We start from the raw sequence: 18,323 nt of genomic DNA on the forward strand, positions 1-18,323 counted from the left end.
TCGCAAACTAGTTTCACACCATCATAAAACCAATCGCGCCATATTGCCAGCTGATACTACCAAACACGCCTGACACCAACAGGCATGAAAAATCCTCTCCAACATTTCAAGTAGATGCAGGTCATTGACTTGAAATGTTAATTTCGTTTCTCTTTCCACATAATCAAAGAAGAAATTAAACCAAGACAAAGATCAGAATGGGTGTCTAAAATCTTAGCTGAAAGATATGCTTTGAAGAGCTGCTTGAAAGGAGGCAGAGAAATGAGGAGGTTTAGGGAATGAATCCCGACTTTAGAGTCTTAATGGTTCAATGCACGGCCAACAATGGTGGGATGAAGGAAAACTGGTCGTAGGACCGGAGAGGGTTAGAGATGAGGATTGGCAAGGCCATGGAAGGCTTTCATCTTGAGGATGATAATTTTAAGATTGAGGTGGTGTTGGACTGAGAGCCAATGTGGATCAGTGGTCACAGAGTTGAATGGGATTTGGTATGAGTTAAAACTTGATAAAGTTTTGCAAGAAAGTCATAAAGTTTGGGATGAGCTCAGATTTATGAAGGGTGCAAGATAGGACGCAGGCCAGGAGAACAATAGAATAATTAAAATTGGAGATAACAAAAACATGAATAAAGATTTCAGCAGCAGAAGGGTTATTAGGGGACAGAGATTGGCAATGTTACAGAGGTGAAAATAGGCAGCCTTTATGATGGCAAGGATATGGTGTCAAAAGCTTCATTCAGGGTTAAAGAGAATGTCAAGGTTGCGAACCATCTGGTTCAACCTGAGACAACGATCAAGGAGGACTTGGAGTTGTTGGCTTGGGAATGGAGTTTATGGTGACAACCAAAGACACTGGTTTTGACCTTCACAATGTTTATCTGGAAGGAATTTCTGCCGATCCAGTGATGGGTGTCAGATAAGCAATCTCACATCAGAGAAGCGGTGGAGGGGCCCAGAGATATGGTGATGATGAGGAAAGGTTGGATGCTATCAGTGTAAACGTGGAACCTGAAAAGACCTGGGATGATGCCACCTTGATCTACAAGATGTAGATGAGAAATAGGAGGGTGCCAAAATAGCTCCTAGGTTAATTTTCTGGAAGAGAAGTCATTTCAAGTATTCTCTGGTTAGGACTGGACAGATAAGGGTGGAACTTGACGAGGAGAAACACTAATTAATCACCAGGTCTGACTTGATCGCAGTATTTGCTCTCCTCAGCTAAAATAGTTTTAATCAGGATGTCCTTCACTTAAAGAAAGAAAGCCTTGCATTTACATAGCACTTTTCATGGCCACTGGATGTCTCAAAGCCAAGGAATTATTTGTTGAAGCATAGTCACTATTGTAATGTAGGAACTACAGCAGCCAATATGCACTCAGCAAACTCCCACAAATAGCAAGATGATAATGACCAGATAATTTGTTTTTTGTGATATTGACTGAGGGATAAATGTTGACCGGGACACCAGGAATAACTCCCCAGCTCATCTTTCCAATAGTGTCATGAGATCTTCTACATCCAGCTGACTAGATAGATGGGGCCTCAGTTTAATGTCTCATCCAAAAGACTGTACCTCAAACAGCACGGTGCTTCCTCAGTAATATACTGGGGTGTCAGCATCGATTTCCTGTTCAAACCCTGACATGGGACTTGAGTCCAGAACCATGAGTTTAGAAGCATAAAGGATATTACTAACTGAGCCACAGCTGAACCAATATCTCAGATTTTAGGTACAGAGGAAAACAAAAGATGCTGAATACTGTGAAATAGTTCAGTGAAAATAATCTGCATCTGTGATCAAATCTATTCATTCAACACTAGTACTTTTAACAGCCAATAATTAGTCTAATGATATAATTGGACAGAAATCAAGCATTATATCACAACATTTCTTTGCTGTACTAATTTATGCTGATAAGACAAGAATAGCAATTCTCTGATCTTGGCCAGTGTAATTCTGAACTGTTGGATGTTGGTGTCTTAGTAACTGTTTATGTTGTGACCTTTTAAAAAAAAAACAGAATTAGGATTTACTGAGGTGCTAAAGATGGAGATGAAGCCAACAGAAGCTGAAACTGAAAATCTGAATGAAGAGAGGAGTAGCGAATCACCACAATGCTGTTCATGGTGTCATAAGGTTCACACAACTGTGTCTAATTGGATGCTTCCCGAAGACACAAGAAGTCGCTATATGGAAAGAGCAAATTGCCTTCCTCCACCAATCTTCATTATCTCCATAAGTATCGCTGAGGTACAGTCCACATTTTTATGCTAAAATAATACAATTTTTAGTGCACAACTCGAATTGTTGAATGTATATTGGAGAACAGTTAATTTATCTGTTTTGCCACTGCAAATAAGATGGTTTTCTAAGAATTCATATTCCAGCTCTATACAGGGGCAAGCCAGATGGACTAAAACTACCTTTTACAGTTTTTTTACATTCCTGTGTTCATTTATTCAGAGACACAACATCATATAGCATCATGTCCAATGATATCCTTTGTTATTCATCAGTAATCAGAATTATCAAAAGGAGCAATCACCATCAAAAATGCTAAAACTCTCCATTATATGAATAACAGCTATTACTATTACATAAAAGGTAGCAATCCAACTTCAATACTCAGCTGATTAACAAGCATTTCAAGCCTTAATAAAAACAGAGAATGCCACAAACATTCAGCAGGCCTGGTAGCATCATGGAGAGAAAACAGAGTTAACATTACAGGTTGATGACCTATCATCAGAAGTGGAGATATGGCTGGAAAATGAGTTTTGATGGATACCTGATCAAACATGAGAAGGGAAGTAGAAAGCAATAAAGGTGAACAAGGTAAAAGAGACAAAAGGAAATCCTGTCAGATAGAGGAGCAGAACTTCTTCAAGGTAGGAATGCCTAGAAGAGAAGTGGCAGTGAATTGAACACTAATACAGAAATAAAATACTGCAGATGCTGGAAATCTGAAATAAAAGTAGGAAATGCTGGAACTATTCAACAAGTCTGGCTGTATCTGCGGAGAGAGGAATAGAATGAATGTTTCAGGTCAGTGACCTTTCATCTGTTTTTATTTCAAATTTCCAGAGTCTACCGTATTTTGCTTTTGTACATGCATTTCGAATCTTTCCCTTGCACATTGGAATGTTACTAGAAATCCTTGATCTGAATTACCTCCTCCTAATCAAATAGTAAGAAACATGACCTTCATTTTTCCACAAGTAAGGATGATTTGATAGCTTGTGATAAGGTGTGCTTTGAAGTTCTCATAAACTAATGGAGAAGTACCCATTGTACTGTTCCCCACTTTGTGCTCCATTTATATTGATGTAACCATGTAAACTACCATATCTTTTTTGACAATGAAACTTTTAATTTACATGGAATCACTTATACTGGATATGGAACCTTTTGTAATGACATGAGAAAGATCTTAAAAATGGAAGATATTGTTCCAACAACATGAACCTTCTGTCACCAATTGTTTGGCAAGGCTTTGACCATTCCTCCAAAGCTTGCAACTAGCCATCTATTTTTCTTACGCCAGTCAGCGAAGATAATTGGGATGTTCTTTATGCTGAAGGTGCTAATAAAGATCATATGGACTCGAAATGTTAACTCTGTTTCTCTCTCCACAGACACTGCCAGACCTGCTGAGTTTTTCCAGTATTTTCCGTTTTTATGATAAATATTCACCAGATCTACAAGGACAATGCACTAAACAATAAACTGGAGATGTAGAGATAATGACACCTATTTCCTATCAACTGACATGTTTCTATCTTCATTGTACAATTTGACTTTGTTAAGGCATTTATAAAATCCTGTTTGTGTCTGCAGTATGGTTTTCATCTTGGCCATGAGCACCGATTTTCATGCTCTTCCATGAAGAGGGTCCTTCAAAAGTTAAGACACTTCTGTGGAACCTGTGCCCTAACTTCTTAAAGACGGTGTCTGATACCCAAAGGAAACATTTTACTTAGTGTGCAGAAATATTATGCTAGCAAATCCATAAATACAGAAAAATAAGGCAATTGCTTAATAGGACATTTGGATCCTGGGATCCCCACATAGAGTCCTAGGATCTGGAGAACCACAGTTTGAAAACTTATGCTCTAGTGTCTGTGATAAGAAGACAATTGAGCCTTTTTAAATTTTTAATTCTGAAGAAGAGTCACATTGGACTCAGAACATTAACACTGTTTCTCTCTCCACAGATGGTGCCAGACCTGCTGAGTATTTTTTGAGCTTTCTGTTTTTATTTCAGATTTCCAGCATCTCCAGGATTTTGCTTTTATTTTAAACAAAAAAATACACTTTTTGGATGGTGAAAAAGATATTTTAAAAACATATAGTAAAAATTTAAATTTAAATATGATAATTAATTACTGTGGGTCAACATTTTGCCTTCAGCTTCACAAGTTGCTAAATGGGAGGTGAAAAGTCAGACATTTCTGATTTATTTGTTTATGGAAGCAGTTCTAAAATTATGCCAGTGAAAATTGTATTTCTATGCATTAAGTTGGCACAACTGTGCAGTTTGTTCTTGGGCTTACCCTAGTTACATATGCTAAAAATAGCATAACTTATTTTACCATGATTTAGGAAGACCATCACTCTTGGAAAATGAAGCAAAAACTACACACAGACTTTAACAATGTTAATGTTGTTCACAATACTTGTAGGTGGAATTGAGGTAGAAGCCAAATTAATTTTGAATTAACTCATAAATACTTGCATATTGCCCAATTTGGATAATTTTAGAGAGGTCTGTTGCTTCAAAATATGTTGAGCTTTTAACACAAAAGCAAAACCCAAGTGCGAATTCCACAGAATAGCTTTAGCTTCTTCCTAATTAGCTCATTTGCAGTTGTGGTGTGAGAGTCGTGGTTCCTTCAATGCTAAGTAGGTGTTTATTCTCCCTTTTGTTGTTAGCTAGTTGCACTGAGGTTGGTTATTTGGAGGAAAGAGAAGTCAGTTTTCTCCAGTGACACACGATGCTCTGAGAGGGGGAGAAAGAGAGAATGAGAATAAAATATGGTTGCTGAAAAAAGAGCCTATTATTTTCCTCAGAGGCCTAGGAATACTCTTGCATGTTGTGTGGGATCAGATTCTTTGGATTCCGTTGTACAAATATGCAAATATTGGATCTCTGAATCGTACAAAAAGCCAAGTCTCCCCACTTGCAATTTTCTGGGAATCCATAACTCCCACAAAGCACAGCAACCTTACTCTTTAGTTGGCTAAATTATTTACTTCTGGAGAATTTGTCTTTGAATCTGCCATTGTGAAATTCTCATTTTATTTTTCAGCTGGCTGTTTTCATATACTATGCAGTCTGGATGCCTCAGAAGCAATGGATTACCTTGGACACAGGGGTATGGGAAAGTCCATTTATATATAGGCCTGATAAAAGGCAGGAAGCCTGGAGATTTGTTTCTTACATGCTCGTGCATGCCGGGTAAGTGTTTCTCACAGAAATCTTGTTTTATTTCTAAAAAGATTAGCTAGGGCAATGTGGGCCCTCAGGTGGGGACAAGACAATTTACAATGAAGAACAGGAAAATGGCAGAGAAACCAAACATAGACTTTGCGCCTGTCTTCATGAAAGAAGATACAGAAAATCTCCCAGAAATACTAGGTGACCAAGAGACTTGTGAAACTGAGGAACTAAAAGAAATTAGTATTAATAAAGAGGTAGTACTTGAAAAATTAACTGGGTTGAAGGTTGATAAATCCCCTGGACCAGATGAGCTTCATCCCGAATGTTGAAGGAGGTGACTAGAGAGATAATGGATGCATTGGTGGTTATCTTTCAAAATTCTACAGACTCTGGAATGGTTCCTGCAGACTGGAAATTGGCAAATGTAACCTCACTATTTAAGAAGGGTGGAAGATAGAGAATGGAGAACTACAGACCTGTTAGTTTGACGTCAATAGTAGGGAAAATGTTAGAATCTATTATACAGGTATGATAACTGGACATTTAGAAAAGAGTGGTTAAAATTGGGCAGAGTCAGCATGGATTTATAAAAGGGGATTTTTTTTTTTTAAATATTCATTCATGGGATGTGGGCATTGCTGGCTAGGTCAGCATTTATTGCCCATCCCTAATTGCCTTTGTTCAGAAGGCATTTAAGAGTCAACCTCATTGTGTGGGTCTGGAGTCACAAGAAGGCCAGACCAGATTACAGTCCAGCGACAATACCACTATGCCATCGTCTCCCTGATGTTCTCTCCAAATCATGTTTGGCAAACTTTTTGGAGTTTTTTGAGGATAAAGGAGAACCAGTGGATGTGGTGTATTGGGATTTTCAGAAGGCTTTTGATAAGGTCCCACACAGGTTAATAAACAAAATGAAAGCACATGGGATTGGGGGGTAATATACTGTTATAGATTGTGAATTGGTTAACAGACAGAAAGCAGAGAGTAGGAATAAATGGGTCACTCTGAGGAAGGCAGGCTGATACTAGTGGGATACCACAAGGATCAGCGCTGGGGCCACAGCTGTTCATAATCTATATAAACGATTTGGATGTGGGGACCAAATGTACTATTTCCAAATTTGCTGATGGCACCAAACTGGGTGGGAATGTAAGTTGTGAGGAGGATGCAAGGAGGCTTCAAGAGGACTTGGACAGGTTAAGTGAAAGATCTAGAACATGGCAGATGGAATATAATGTGAATAAGTGTGAAGTTATTCACTTTGGTAGAAAAAGCAGAAAGACTGAATATTTCTTAAATGGTGAGAGGTTGGGAAGTCCAAAGGGATCTGAATGTCCATGTTCATGAGTCACTAAAAGTTAGCATGCAGGTGCAGCAAAAGGGTATGTTGGCCTTCATCACAAGGGGATTTGAGTACAGGAGAAAAGACGTCTTGCTACAGTTATATAGAGTCTTGGTGAGACCTCACCTGGAGTATTGTGTACAGTTTTGGTCCTCTTATCTAAGGAGGAATAAACTTGTCAAAGAGGGAATACAATGGAGGTTCACCAGATAGGATGGTGGGAATGTCTTATGAGGAGAGATTGAGGAGACTGGGTCTGTATTCCCTAGAGTTTTGAAGAATGAGGCGTGACCTTATTGAAACTAACAAAATTCTTACAGGGTATGTCAGGGTGGATGTGGGTAAGATGTTCCCCCTGGCTGGTGAGTCTAAAACCAGGGGACATAATCTCAGGACAAGGGGCAGGCCATTTAAGACTGAGATGAGGAGGAATTTCTACACTCAGCGGGTGGTGAATCTATAGAATTCTCTACCCCAGAGGACTGTGGCAGGGCAATCACTGAGCGTTTTCAAGACAGAAATTGATAGATTTCTGGACATCAAGGGATATGGAGATAGCCGGGAAAGTGGCATTGAGGTAGATGATCAGCTATGATCTGATTGAATGGCAGAGTAGGCTCGACAGGCTGAATGGCCTACTCCTGTTCCTATGTTCCTTTTTTACGCTGGAAATATCTGGAATCACACATCTATAATAATTAGATTTTAGTGTAACCTTTTAAAAACAACTAGGTATCATGATGATAATGGCTAAAATACCATTGATGGGCTGCATTTTACATGCCCCCACTGTTTTTGGCAGGAGGGCACATAAAATAGGGCAGGTGCCCACCCTACTACCTTCCCGCTCACCCCCACAATACAGGTGTGGGTGAGCGTTGAAATCGGCTGCTCATCCGCCTTACTTAAATAAATAATCAGGAGTCCCATTAGGGATCAAGGGGGCAATCTGTGGGTGGAACCAGAGGACGTCGGTAGAGTGTTGAACGAATACTTGACTGTGAGGTTCTTGAGCAAATTGATATAGGGAGTGACAAGGTATTGGAGGGGTTGGCAGGTTTAAAAGCGGACAAATCTCCAGGATGATTTGTGTCCCAGACTGCTGAGGGAGGCAAGGGACTCTGACCCAAAATTTTAATTCCTCTCTGGGAGGTGCCAGAGGGCTGGAGAACAGCTAATGTGGTTCCATTATTTAAGAAGGGTTGTAGAGATAAGCCAGGGAACTACAGACCAGTGAGTCTCACATCAGTGATAGGAAAACTATTGGAGAAAATTCTGAAGGAGAAAATCTATCTCCACTTGGAGAGACAAGGTTTGATCAGGGATAGTCAGCATGGCTTTGTCAGAGGGAGGTCATGCCTAACAAATTTGATTGAATTTTTTGAGTAGGTGACCAGGTGTGTAGATGAGGGTAGTGCAGTTGATGTAGTTCATATTGGTTTCAGCAAAGCACTTGACAAGGTCAAAGAAAGCAAATGCACATGGGATACAGGGTAATTTGATAAGGCGGATTCAAAATTGGCTTAGTTGTAGGAGACAGAGGGTGATGACAGAAGGCTGCTTCAGTGACCGGAAGCCAGTGACCAGTGGCGTACCATAGGGGTCTGTGCTGGGTCCCCTATTATTCGTCATTTATATAAACGACATAGATGACTATGTGGGGGGTAGGATTAGTAAGTTTGTGGTTGACACATGGGTTGGCCGGGTGGTTAACAGTGAGGTTGAGTGTCTTGGGCTACAGGAAGATATAAACGGGATGGTCAAATGGGCAGATAAGTGGCAGATGGAATTTAACCCTGAAAAGTGTGAGGTGATACACTTTGGAAGGAGTAATTTGACAAGGAAGTACTCAATGAATAACATGACACTAGGAAGTTCTGAGGAACAAAGGGACATTGGCGTGTGTGTCCATAGATCTCTGAAGGCAGAGGGGCATGTTAGTGGGGTGGTGAAAAAGGCATATGGGACACTTGCCTTTATCAATCAAGGCATAGATTATAAAAGAAGGGAGATCATGTTGGAGTTGTATAGAACCTTGGTGAGGCCACAGCTGGAGTACTGTGTGCAGTTCTGGTCGCCACATTATAGGAAGGATGTGATTGCACTGGAGGGGGTGCAGAGGAGATTCACCAGGATATTGCCTGGGACAAAACATTTAAGTTATGAAGAGAGGTTGGATAGACTTGGGTTGTTTTCGTCGGAGCAGAGAAGACTGAGGGGCGACCTGATCAAGGTGTATGAGATTATGAGGGGCATGGACAGGGTGGATAGAGAGCAGCTGTTCCCCTTAGTTGAAGGGTCAGTCACAAGGGGACCCAAGTTCAAGGTGAGGGGCAGGAAGTTTAGGGGGGATGTGAGGAAAAATTGTTTTACCCAGAGGGTGGTGACAGTCTGGAATGCGCTGCCTGGGAGGGTGATGGAGGCAGGTTGCCTCACATCCTTTAAAAAGTACCTGGATGAGCACTTGGCACGTCATAACATTCAAGACTTTGGGCCAAGTGCTGGTAAATGGGATTAGGTAGGTAGGTCAGGTGTTTCTCACATTTCGCTGCAGACTCGATGGGCTGAAGGGCCTCTTCTGCACCGTGTGATTCTGTGATTCTGAGTCAATTAGGCTTGTTATTTATATAGATTTTTCTTTTCCCACCTATTTCCATTATTTTTAAATCTTTTATGCCCCCCCACCCCCACTAGAGCTATGCCTTGAGTGCCCTACCATCCATTCTTAATTAGCACATTCATTTAGATAATATCACCAACTTCAACACCTCTGTGTTCTTTTGTTCTTTTGTCTGTGACATCTTTTGATTATCTGCTCCTATCATTGTTTGTTTGTCCCTACAACCACACCAACCCCCTCCACTTCTCTCCCCCCACCCAACCCCCCCCCCCCCCCCCCCCCCCCCCCCCCCCCCCCCCCCCACCACCCCCACCTTAAACCAGCTTATATTTCTCCTTGGATTCAACCAGTTCTGCTGAAGGGTCATGAGGACTCGAAACGTCAACTCTTTTCTTCTCCGCCGATGCTGCCAGACCTGCTGAGTTTTTCCAGGTAATTCTGTTTTGTTTTGGATTTCCAGCATCCGCAGTTTTTTGTTTTTATAGGCTTGTTACTATGCCAATTGACCCCAATAATAAGCTGCCAATGCCATAAAATGATTGGTGTGGACAGCTGCATGGGAGTGGGCAGCCTGAGTTTTTAAAAAAATTCTTCAAAGGGCAAGGAGGAAGGGGGTGTTCTGTCTTCAGGGGCTGCCCTTTGTGGATCAGGGGAGAGTCCCCCTAATCTGCCAAACCCTCCGTGCCCACTGGGACTTTTTCTGCTTCCTCGTTACAGTCCCAGCAGCGCCAACTAATGCGCCCCTGCACTACTGGAACTGATGGAGCTGCTGGCCAATTGAGTTGGCCAGCAGCTCTTGAGGCAGGGACTTCATCCTCATTGAGGGGCAGAAGTCCCACACTGGCCCTGTTTGGCCTGCCTGCAATGCTTTATGGCTGCAGAGTGGGCCAGTGTGAAGCAGGTCGGCTGCATGCCGACTTTGCTTCCAGCAGGGGCTGAGGGGGTTGGGATGGTGGGGGGCAAACTGTCTGCCCCACTGTAATATTCAGCCCGATACAGAGCTATTACTTAGCACATGTGCGGATTGCTGTCACCTGCAGAAATGGTGGGGGCATTACAATTGGCTTCCCTGTCTACAGCTAGGGAGTGAAGAAAAAAGATATTGGGCTGGACTTTACCTGTTCCTGCTGGATGTGTTTTTGGTGAGGGGTGGTTGTGGGGCAGCCCATCACCTTCCCACCCAACCCCGAATTCAGCCCCATAATATGCAAGGAGCCGAAATCAGCAGCTTGCCCACTACCACATGTAAATAAATAATCAAAGTTCAATTAGACTTTTAATCAGCCTTTGATCTGGATAACATGCTGCCCACGCCATAATACAGCTGGTATATGCAGGTGGGCGGAAATGGGCAGGCCGTTTTTCATGACCTACATGAACAAAGGCAGAAAGGGAGGAGTGTGCCCTGCGTGCATCAGGAACATTACCTCCCCCTCAAGATGCCACCCGACCTTCCTTCTGGGCCTCCTGCCTGTCAGAACCCAGCATCCCAGCCCCCCATCTTCTCCCTCTCTGGGCTCTAGGATCCCTCCCCACCCTAAAACCCTACGACTTACCTTCATGTTCCTCTTCAGTTTTCTTTCTGCAGTCCCAGCAAATGCCAGGCCTGATGGAACTACTGGCCAATCAAGTTGGCCAGAATTCCCAAGAGCAGGACTTCCTCCCGATTAAGGGGTGTAAGTCACACTGTTAACTAACTTAGCCTTCCTTGCAGTGTATAACGGATGCAGAATGGGCTTGCATGGAGCAGGTTGGCTTCTGGCCAGCTTTCCTACCGGGTCAGTGCGCAGTCCGCACCTCTCTGTAAAATTCTGCCCATCCAATGTCTTGCTCAGGTGGAAGTAAGTTTAAGTATGCCAATACTTTCTCAAATACTTGTATAGCCTTCACATACTTGCAAATAAAGGCTGCATTGTTGGGAAGAAATACTGTATAACCTGTACTTGGCACTATCGGTCATTGAATTATTATAAGTTTTAATATTACATTTCTACCAATAATAATTTACCAAATCATACATTCAGTAGCCAAACTAAAAATCCTCTGCTTATTCTCAGTGATGTAATTTAATTTACTGTTTGGTCTCATTAAAGTACTAAGACTTAAATTTAGCTGGGTCTTGTAAGTGGAAATAAAAACAACCCGACCAATATTTCCTCTAATTTCCCTTCATTGTGCTTGATCCGTTTCTTGCACTGCATGGTCCCTTTAAGATTGTTACATGTCTCATATGCATGCATATTAAAGGGACCACTGCTTGTGTGTGGTCTGTCTGTCCCTGCATGGTAGGTTCCTGATAGCTGCACCATCACACACACACGCAGCTTAAAGAGAATGTTGAATCTGACCCATTTTATATATTAACAGGGCTTGAAATTGAGGCTGTGTAAAGTCAGTGGTTAAGAAAATTACTAAAGATGCTTTAACCTTCAAAGTTGACCAGTGTTGAAAATGTATATTTTTAATCCACTAGATACCCAGAAGTAAATATTGTGATAGACCAATGGCTATAGGAGTGCAGAATTTTACTACACAGGAGGTAATTGTCCCATCCTGCTTGTGAGGCTCTGTGGGGTTACCACCATTTGGTACCACTCTTAATCCCATTTCTGTGACAGCTCTTCAGTGTTTTGAGTTTCAGCTCTTCCTTTGTTGTCACAATTCTGGCCAACTGATTGGGCATCAGAAGGCCTTTTACATTTAGAGAGGAGTGAAATAATTCAAGGAATAATTTCACGTGAGCTTACTTTTGTTTTGTCTTCAGTTTTGTACAATATGGCTTGTTAGTTATTTGGAAGTATATTAAACATACATTTGATTGAAGAAAAAGGATTTTTGCCAGACATAATTGCCATGGTTTACTGCCTCTGCACCTGTCAAACGCAGTTTTCCACCTATTCACATAAATCGAAAAATGGCAAGTACAGAAACAGAAAACCCCAATCAATGCCATTAAATTTTGAAGCTGAGAACATGAAAAGACATACATTTATAACCAAATCACGTCAATACAGTGATAAGAACCCTGAACATCTGCCAAATCCAACCAAACAAGTCCCTATCTAGAGCAGCATCTCTGCAAACTGCATAAAATGTGCTTTGTTGCAGGGTGACTATGCTATATGTAACCATGAATGGCCAGAGGTCCACCGGAACACATGTTACAGTGAGAATCAAAGGATGTGTGATACATATGTTAGGACCATACATTTCTTATGGATATCAGAATGACTAGGACCACTACACTCCTGCCTCCAATATACATTTACCTTTAGTCAAGGAGCTAGTCTTGAGCGTGATGCTTTTTTGTGAAATGTACACTTGCAAATAACCATAACCTTTTCTCCTTTTGTACCTCAGTGTCCAGCACATAATAGGGAATCTATTTATGCAACTTATTCTGGGAATTCCATTAGAGTTGGTTCACAAAGGGCATCGGGTTGGCCTGGTCTACCTTTCAGGTGTAATTGGAGGTGAGTTAATTTTACAGTTTCACGATCCTTTGTATGCTATTCCAAATCATGTGTTTAGCATTGAGGAATGATGTAGTTTTTGGAAGGGGAGTGGGTAAAATAGTCCTTGAAAGGAACATTAGGGTGAAGATCTATTAGGAGTACGCATTTCTGTGCTGACAAACTAATCCATGGTGTATACGTGTGAGTAGTGTTGGGCACTGTCTTTTTGTAATGTGATTTATATCTGGGTAACTCAGCATTCCACATCATTCCAAACTTGTTTGAACATTTCCAAGTCTAAGCTGGAAGAGCTGGTTTTGGAGCAACATAAGTTTTCAACTCAGCAGGCGCGATTGGCAGGCCCGGGGCTGGTTGGGAAACGGACTGTCAACTGCGATTGGCCCCTGATTGCGATTTCACGCTGACTGGCCAATTAACAGCCAGTCAGCATGAAGTGCGCGATGATACGATCAGCGCTGCCTGGGTTGGGGGTGGGAGGAGGACAAGCACTGAAGTCAGCGCAGACCCAGGGGAGCGCAGAGTGAAAGCTCCCTGAAGGCAGAGAGCTGCCTCAAGGAGCTGAAGAATTTAAATGCAATAAATAAAGAGCTTAAAATCCAGAAAAAATGCCCACGCATCAGGAACATTCACCTGAACATATACAACATGAAAATTCTGTCTAAGCAATTTTTTTTAATTTAATGACAGAAACCTCATCCCGCCCTTGGATGAGGTTTCCTGAAAAATGCAAAGGCCGCCTGGCCGATTCGCCCACATGCCAACTGTAACATTGGACGGGCAGCGAAAAATCCCAGTTAATTGTGCTGTTAACGGGCTTAATAGCTCTCTTAATTGTCGGTGGGCATGCTTCCGAGCTTAGTGCGTGCCCACCGACTGAAATATTGCACGACTGCACAATGACGTCAGAATGCTGACCCAACATCATTGCGTGCTATTTTACGCTCGAGCGTGTCGGGCGTGTGCCCACACGCTGAGTGAAAAATTCTGCTCAATGACTTGCTGCTGTGGCGTAACTTTCACTGACACGTCCACACTGCAAGAGGCAATATATATTGCAACTTGAAAGATCCTCCTTCACTAGCTTTTTATAAACAAAGTTAATTCCTGCCTCATGTACCACATGCAGATCTTCAATATTAACCACCCCGCATCACACAATGGGTAGGAAAGGGTTGGGTTAAACCATCAAATATACAAAACGTTACCCTAATTTATCACGCATAGACCCATTGCTGTTGTAATGGAAGCGGACAGTGGATGTCCCAATATCCCTCCAGGACAGTCCATCATTAGCATATTTAAATCAGACTCTTATAATGAAATTGCAAGCCTGATTTGAAATTAGCAGCTGCTGGACGTATTCTGAGGCACCAGGAAACTTGCAGCGAAACTGAAGTGAAATTAAGAGACACTTTATCACTCAAAGGTGAGAAGATCCATTCTCCATAGACATTCAGTGTTCACAGCTGCTTTCTTAATTCCTTCCGGGAAATGGTTCGGTAACAGCACTTGTTGTGAGAAACTTATTTGTACAGTTTGGAGTTGTTTTTTTCCCAAAAATATATTTTATTCATAAAATTTGAAAAAGTATATTAAATAATAGCTCAAATTTGACTTTACATGAAGTGGAACATAGTTCAAGTTCTTTCAGTATTGCATGTGGAACTCTGAGGTGCCTCACTGCGCTTCAGAATTGCAAGTTATATTTGCAACAGGTGGAGATATTCACAGAGAACATCACAGAGAGTGTCATGCTGTGGAGGGAGCTGCAGTTGGACAGGAGAGGAGGCAGCAACAGAGGGGTCGAGATTTTCTGGAGATGCTACCTACTGAACAGGGTCCACAGGCAAGCTTAGCTTCCTTCACCTCTTGGAGGAGCAGTGTTTCCTAAGTCTGAGGTTATTATGTCAGGTAGATCGCAGACATCTGCAGTCTCCTAGAAGAAGACTCACTGTTTTCTGGACCTGGCAGTGGTTGTGAAAGTCATCACAGTATTCAATTTCTTTGCCTCTGGTTCCTTAAAGGGCACTATCAGAGACACTGCAAGTGCCTGGCAGTCAGTGGCGCATTAATGTGTAAGGCAGATGGTGGATGGATTGTTTGCAGGCCTGGAAGTTATGTACCCTTCCCCTGTGATGACAGTAGCCAAAATGAGTGGACACTTTGAACCAGGCCTCTGGTTGACTTCCCACAATTGGAGTGTGTCATTGATTGTACACTAAAGGCAATCCAAGCACTCCCAGATTAACCAGGAGCATATATCAACTGCAAGGGATTTAATTAAATCAATGTTAAGCTGGTATGCAACCAAAAAAGAGCTCCATGCCAGATCCCTTGGGGGCTGCCAAGGATGCTTTCATACTGCAACCTGACTTGTTCAGACTTGTAATCAGGCTTAAAGGTGACAAAGGATATAAACTTCAAATCTGCCCAATGGCTACTCTGAGGAACCCCACCGATGAACGCCAGGAGTGCTATAACATGAGCCATATGACAGCCAGATGTGTCATCGAGAAAGTTATCAGCATGCTCAAGATTGTCTTCAGGTACCTGGACAAGTCTGGAGGCACCTTCAGTTTGCACCAGTAAGAGTCTGTAGATAATCATGGCATACTGTAATCTGTATGATTTAGCACAGCAGTGAGGAAGAGAGGTACAAGAGGAACAAGCCATTCAGCTCACCATATCTGATGAGGATTCCAATGCTAAGCAGAAGGAGGAAGATCAAGTGCCCAGTGCTAGCCATTGCTGCTCAAGATGTCAGGATTGCCTTAATAACTCAAAGGAAAGCTAGTTACTCAAACTGGGCCAAAATACACATAGTCAGCTGGTCTCAGTTAATTCCAAGTCTTCACAATCAATGCCAAACAAATAAGAGCCGAGTTGGCACTCATCAGAATGAGGAACTGTAAAGTGGTGCAAAGTAATATATTTAAAGTGACAAAAAAAAATTAACACATTTTCAAAAAAGCCCATGTGTGTACACCTGGTGAACTACAGTGCGTTTCTTTATCTCTGGCACATCTATGTGGGGTAGTCCCTGTGGTTCCTGCGAAAGCGGCGTGACAGGCCTATGAATGTCTGTAAGGCACGTGTGCACCCGATGAATGCAATACATTCAGTCAGGGCGACTATCAGATAGATACATTGAGTGGCAATGGAATCCATGTGGGGAATGTGTTGACAATGCCATTTGAGGATCGCTGCCAAGAATCAGTGGAGCTGACTGAAATAGTATCTGATTACATGAAGAGTGGGTTGAATGGCAGTGGTTGATGGAGGAAGGGGAGGGGGCATTGAAATGACTCACTTCTTGGGCCACCTCCAGCCATACCTTCTTTGATATGGCTACAGGTTTCTTTTTCCCATTGATTGAAAACAGAACCTGCTTTTTTACTGCCCTTACTGCACCCAGCAGTACATCCATGAATACCTTGTTGTATCTGGATGCTGCCTTTGCCTTCCTGTCTCCCATTTTTCTGCTTCTACTTGACTCAGATCAATACACAAATCTCTAATCCTCCTCCTCCATTGCATCTGTGAATTGGGTCTTTAAATAGTTGTATCATGCAGGTTTGCATTACGTCTGCTTACACCCAATGGAAACACAAAACCCAAGAAAAAATTATAATGAGGCATCCTAGTTGAGATTGAACATTCCCATGCATTCTACAATGTTGTGTTTCTCATGCACTATCGCTTCCCCACTTCCACTGCCACCTATAACCACCAACCTGGTCCTTGCATTGATCCTAAGCCCCATATGTGCATGTTGCTGTGTTGGTCCTGTTTTGCAAGCTGATGTATGTGACCAGTGTAACTCGCACCTCAGAGATTGTATGAGGAACTAGTTTTGTATTATTGTAACCAAAGTATCTTTAAGTTAATAGCAACTATATATTCCATCTGGATGGGTCTTGTACTCCCTGTTCCTAAAATAGGAGCTTTCATTGCAGCACTACACTAGATGTGATGAATAATTTAGAAACTATGGCCTAGATTCTTGGAAGAAATAAAGGGGGTGGAACCACATGGAATATACCAGCCTAAATATAGGCCTTTTCAAACATTATCTAAATAGGTTTTGATGTTTTTCCTGTCATCTGGTCAGTTGCAATGCTGCAACACTGCAACCCCTGGTGTACAGCTGTGCTTTTGATTATGGGTTAGCTGAATGTCCTTTTTAAAGTGGTTAAGTGACCAATGCAATCTATTGCATGAGGTTAGGTGCCACTTAAAAAAAATTAAAACATGGTGGAGCATACTATATTGTGGCATGCCACTGATGCTTGTTACAATCAATGTCCAGTTGCCCTCCCTCACTCGGTGGAGGTAAATGATCCTCAAGCCAGAAAATCAGTCAGGCTCAAGAGGCCACCCCTGTGACTGGCACAAATCTGGCCACAATGTCCGCTGGTTTAACAGTCAAGCCGAGAATCCAAGCACATATGTATCTTCTACAGTAAGCAAAAGTGCTTCATGCTCTTCAGTGTGTTATTTGTACACGTGCACATGAGACCAGGGCCAGGGTGGAAGCAGGAAGAGTTGGATCAATTAAGAGAATGTGTTTTAGTTTTGTGATCAGACTAGAACTACTGTAAATGAACTGTTAGCTCTGGTAAATTGTATTGGACTCAGTTGAACCAGTTCATAGTCTAGACTTGCATCTTGAAGTTGGACAAGGGAAGTTATGTCCTATTATCCATTGTCATTATTTTGTTGCAGGCTCATTGGCTAGCTCAATATTTGATCCACAACTAGGACTAGTTGGAGCTTCTGGTGGAGGCTATGCTCTAATGGGAGGCTACTTTATGAATGCACTAGTGGTAAGTGGTTAGAATTAATTAATATTCATGTTGTTGTATGTGTAGGGGTGGGAGGGGAGGTGAGCTGATTGGTAGACCAAAGAGTTTTGACCAATTAGTGTGTTTTTCTAACTTAATGTGCTCCTTACTTTTGTTCTTTAAATCTTTCTTATCTATATTACTTCCTGCTCTCTATTCCCCATCTCCATTCCCCATTTTCTTGGGTGTTGTGGAAAGATGTATCTTGTTCAATCTTTCTTACTAAATAACGTGCTAGCTCGAATAAGTGAGACATTGAGCTTTTGCAATTTATTTTATAGAGTTAGTAAAATCAAAGCACTATTACCTTCTTGCATTGTATTTTCAGCACATTTGTGTTTTTAAAAATGGCTTCATTACATTTCTCATTTTCTTAATCCTTAGCTTCCCTATTTTTGATTCCTTTCAATTTGCAGTTCACAATTTGCTGGATTTTGTCCTTTCCCCCCTTTATTCTTTTACTTTTCTTCCATTAACTAATTACTTAATGGGGATGAACAGCCGGTTAATAGAGGTGCGTGGTGCCTCTTGAGCTCCAAGGTCTGCTCGTACCAGGAAAGGATGAGGAGGTGTGAGGGTCCTCTGTCAGTGGGCGACC

At 42.0% G+C, this 18,323-nt stretch overlaps 1 protein-coding gene across 2 annotated transcripts in view; it reads left to right on the forward strand.

Moving 5' to 3' along the window:
- The window catches only part of rhbdl2 (rhomboid, veinlet-like 2 (Drosophila)), a 54,688-nt gene that overhangs the window by 18,043 nt on the left and 18,322 nt on the right, over positions 1 to 18,323 (forward strand). For both annotated transcript variants that reach the window (XM_041212084.1, XM_041212086.1), the window contains exons 2-5: positions 2,021 to 2,250; positions 5,310 to 5,458; positions 12,766 to 12,878; positions 17,607 to 17,707. In XM_041212084.1, coding sequence (XP_041068018.1) covers positions 2,047 to 2,250; positions 5,310 to 5,458; positions 12,766 to 12,878; positions 17,607 to 17,707 — 567 coding nt within the window. In that variant the 5' untranslated portion in view covers positions 2,021 to 2,046. The remainder of the gene's footprint in view (positions 1 to 2,020; positions 2,251 to 5,309; positions 5,459 to 12,765; positions 12,879 to 17,606; positions 17,708 to 18,323) is intronic.

The sequence above is a fragment of the Carcharodon carcharias genome, chromosome 19 (assembly GCF_017639515.1).
Source record: "Carcharodon carcharias isolate sCarCar2 chromosome 19, sCarCar2.pri, whole genome shotgun sequence".
Taxonomy (NCBI): Eukaryota; Metazoa; Chordata; class Chondrichthyes; order Lamniformes; family Lamnidae; genus Carcharodon; species Carcharodon carcharias.